General features: G+C 36.5%; 1 protein-coding gene across 1 annotated transcript; it reads left to right on the top strand.

Moving 5' to 3' along the window:
- Positions 1-587: 587 nt before the first annotated feature.
- Positions 588-2,349, top strand: LOC110860250. Its single transcript, XM_022109304.2, has 4 exons — positions 588-724; positions 869-951; positions 1,040-1,169; positions 1,690-2,349. Exons 1-4 carry the CDS (start codon positions 640-642, stop codon positions 2,172-2,174), a joined length of 783 nt encoding a protein of 260 aa, XP_021964996.1. The 5' UTR covers positions 588-639; the 3' UTR covers positions 2,175-2,349.
- Positions 2,350-3,786: the final 1,437 nt, after the last annotated feature.

The following is a 3,786-nucleotide window of genomic DNA, read 5'->3' as shown; positions in this document are numbered from 1 at the left end:
AAAATTGGGAAACTGTAAACCCGGGTGAAAATGGTGTGTCGAATTTTACATAATTCGACACAACTTCCCGTACCAATGGTTTGTGCAGAAAAAGTATAAGCGATTCTGCATAAGACTTCAGGTATATTCTATACTGACAGGTATATTCTGCATAATTACATATGCATGATTCTACACATTTTATGCACAAATTGTTTCGGCATAAATTTTTCTGCATAAAATCTAACCAATTCTCTGCATAAAAACCAGCCAAATTTATGCATAAAATCCCTTTAATGTTTCACCTGGGAAGTTTCCCAGCCTTGGGGCGCTATTGCCTCTTTTAAATGCAAATATCTTTGCCAAACCTGCGCACTGGCTGAGATTGTTGTTTGCAAATTTCATACAAATTAAATTTGTGACCGATTATCGATATTTTGGTCGAAATATATAAGCGTACGTGGGGAAACCTCCATTGGAAGTTAGTAAGAGCCAGTTAAAATTTATAGTTGTAATAATTAAAGAGCAATGAGGTTAATCTTTGTGTGACCAATTAACTTGACCCATTGGATTGGCAGTATATAAAATGATTCCAGCCAGTGTGAGGAATCAGATAACTTTTGCATTTATTAACATCGATTAATACAGGAAGGAATTGAAATGGACTCAAAATTTGGCTTTTTGGCCCTTTTGTTGGGTGTGGCACAGGGTGCGCCCTCGTTTCCCGTGGCCCTGACAGGAACGAGTAAGTAGTTTTTAACAAAACATTCCATAACGAAATATTTTTTTTACGGAATTAATTTTTTATTTTAAAGTTTTGTATTTGTATTTATCTTATTTATTTTATTCTATATTTATTATTTATGTTTTTGATTTTGTCATTTTAAAGATTTTACGCTAGTCGGAACTTATGCCGGAGTCGGGAGGAGTGGAGAATATGTTGAATCGGACTATAATGTGACTTTTAATTCGGTTAGATTGCAATATTATAATTTAAATAAATCTATATTTTAGAATTTCTCGTCATGATTTCTGGTAAGGAAATTTTACTTATTTACAGAAAGTCCCAATTGACGCGGAGCGGGATTGTGACGCCGTTTTTGCAGGACTTGGTGGAGGAAAGTTGGTAGAATTTGGGGAAGTTGGGGAAATGGATGCCGTTAACAAATGGTTGGACCAGTATGGAGCAGGTAAGGTTGTGACGTGTGATTCAGTCATAGTTACCCGACCAGCACACATTCCTGGGCTGGATTGCTGGATTTTTTTTCTAAATTTGATCCATCCAAATCCATCTTACCCAGAATTTTACAGACCCGATCCATGAAAATTCGATTGATTCCAATTACTTTTAGATCCGATCTACCGAAATTCTGTCGAAAAGTTGAATCAGATCAGACCATGCATAATAGAGAAAATTTATATCCTGACAAATGGGTTATCTGGGAAATAATGTGGTATATGTAGGCGCCTTATTAACCGTATGGAATTACTGGGATCGCTCGTATTCTTGTGAGCGGGTTGGTTAAGTGGCTAAACAATTTAATTAGGTCTGGGTTATAGATTAATAATGTTAAAAATGTTAATGCTAAAATTCATATCTAAGACAGGTCCTCAATATATCCTTCATATTCTGCCACAATTTGAACGAAAATTATATGGTAATCGGGCACAACACTCCTTTATCATAATGCTAAAGCACTTGTTACGCAGGGCTACTGTACTGGACAGGCGGCGTCTACGATGTGAAAGATGGATACTATTGGAAAGACAGTAATGAGGACATGGCTGTGCCTGTTATCCAGCACATTATGATTACCACACCGCCAAGAAAGGTGGATCAACTTGTATTTTCGCATGATTCGGCGAGACGATTTCACATGGAGCTCAGACCAAATTCCAACCCGGAGGCTTACATTTGCGAAGTCAAGAGACCAGAGTCGGGTAGAAAATCATCAAATCCCAGCCCAACCCCAGGTCCCAGCCCACCAACCCCAGATCTTAGCCCAACCCCAGATAACAGCCCAAGCCCGCCAACTCCAGATAACAGCCCAAGCTCCCCAACCCCAGATAACAGCCCAACCGAAGATTATTGGCCCAGCTCAACCCCAGATCATAGCCAAACCCCAGATGACAGCCGAAGTCCGATCCCTCAAGCCATGAGCCTAACCGGTGGTAGACGCCGAATGCATGGGTGATTTTACATTGATTGCCAATGTAATAGTCTTACATAGGCAATCTTACATAGGCAGAAAACATGTCAACGCTTCATTACCAAAATTCCGAACCAATAACAAAATGAAGACATCATTAGAACATATTTCTAAAACGTGTTGTTTAATAAACAAATATTATGGTGCACAGCTAGAAAAAGTGTTTTTTATTGCTCTAAAAGAATATTCGCTTTTTAAGAGTATCCCTGATAAACTTATTACTACTTTTATACATATCCCTTCGTTGCAAGCTTACAAGGGTATTGACACAATGGTTTAGGTATTTACATGGAACTCTGGTATTTACCACCCAAGTATATATTTTGTCTTGGGTGAATTTTAGCTAGAAGCCGATGCTTCACCCTTTCGGCATAAAATTTTGCCTAATTAGTAGTTACTATTTTCCTTTTATACATGAGTGTTATTTTCAAACTATAAGTTATATTTTGAAACTTAGCACAAAAAGTCCTTAGGTACATACATTATAAAATTTATAAATTATGTACATAATTATGTAAGAACTTTACAAGCGTTTGTAAGGAAATTAGCTTATAATAAGTGCGAAATTGTTACTTGCAGGGGGATTACTTTTATAAACCTGCGTAAAATAATTTTAGTCAAGTGGAGGAACCTTTCAGGAATGTAGCCAGTAACTGCACCTGTCCGTCAGTACCCACAATTTGTAATTTATCTACTGTGATGAAGAGAAATATCAAATTTTACAGATCATGAGACTTACAACACCAAAATCGAAAAAAATAAGTTTTACGTTGAAAAATGAAGACCTCACATTCAACCTTTATCTTCACACAATGGAAACAATTTGGGCTATATGTGAGTAGTCATACTCCAAGCATTGTGAAACTTTAGAAAAAATCGATTCAGGTAGGAGATAATTACCCACTAAGTTGCAAAGTCTTCCGAAAAAGCAATAATGGCAGGCGTCATGAAAAAGGTTAAATACGAGATGGACAATGGACTTCAGTGTTCTTTGTTCGCGAATGTCCATGATTGGATACATTTGGGATATCATACCAAACTTTGAGATTTCTAGAATCGTTTTTTGACCATTTTTAGGTCAAAGTTCTCTATCGTCACTATATAGTACGGGATCTCTACAATGCAAAAGTTCATTTATTAGTAGATACATTAATTTATTATCGCAAACAATTTGGACTAACTCATCAAAAAAATTATTTTATGCGCAAAGCATAATTCTTACTTAAACCATAAACTAATGTGATACATAGATATTTATTTAAATTTATTTAATCAACTAATATAACTTAATCCAATGACGCCCTTCTAAATAATTTGAAAATGTACATAGATATTTAAATTAGCCCAGCAACAACAACCTAACCGTCCCTCTTATTCCGAAAACTATCATTCTAAAAGGCGTCAGTATATCTACAAAGTTACTCCCAAACCTCACCTTTATCGGGGAACATCCTTGGACCCGTTTGCGTAACATCTTCCCATCCATCACCCTACCAAAACTGCCACATTTTAATTGTTTCAACAAAATCTCGGACTTCTTATTCAAGATCCCACATAAACCACCAACAAACAGGATAAAAAAACGCTCTCTACTAGA

This window comes from Folsomia candida, unplaced genomic scaffold, assembly GCF_002217175.1.
Source record: "Folsomia candida strain VU population unplaced genomic scaffold, ASM221717v1 Fcan01_Sc030, whole genome shotgun sequence".
In the NCBI taxonomy this organism is placed as follows: Eukaryota; Metazoa; Arthropoda; class Collembola; order Entomobryomorpha; family Isotomidae; genus Folsomia; species Folsomia candida.
The sequence above is the reverse complement of the archived record's forward strand: the minus strand, read 5'-3'. Positions and strand labels throughout refer to the sequence as shown.

What these genes read in the sequence shown, in the direction of transcription:
- LOC110860250 (XM_022109304.2), top strand. Translation starts at nt 640, where the DNA reads ATGGACTCAAAATTTGGCTTTTTGGCCCTTTTGTTGGGTGTGGCACAG. An exon ending in ATAATGTGACTTTTAATTCG is followed by an intron (nt 952 to 1,039) that starts GTTAGATTGCAA and finishes ACTTATTTACAG; the next exon opens with AAAGTCCCAATTGACGCGGA. An exon ending in GTTGGACCAGTATGGAGCAG is followed by an intron (nt 1,170 to 1,689) that starts GTAAGGTTGTGA and finishes CTTGTTACGCAG; the next exon opens with GGCTACTGTACTGGACAGGC.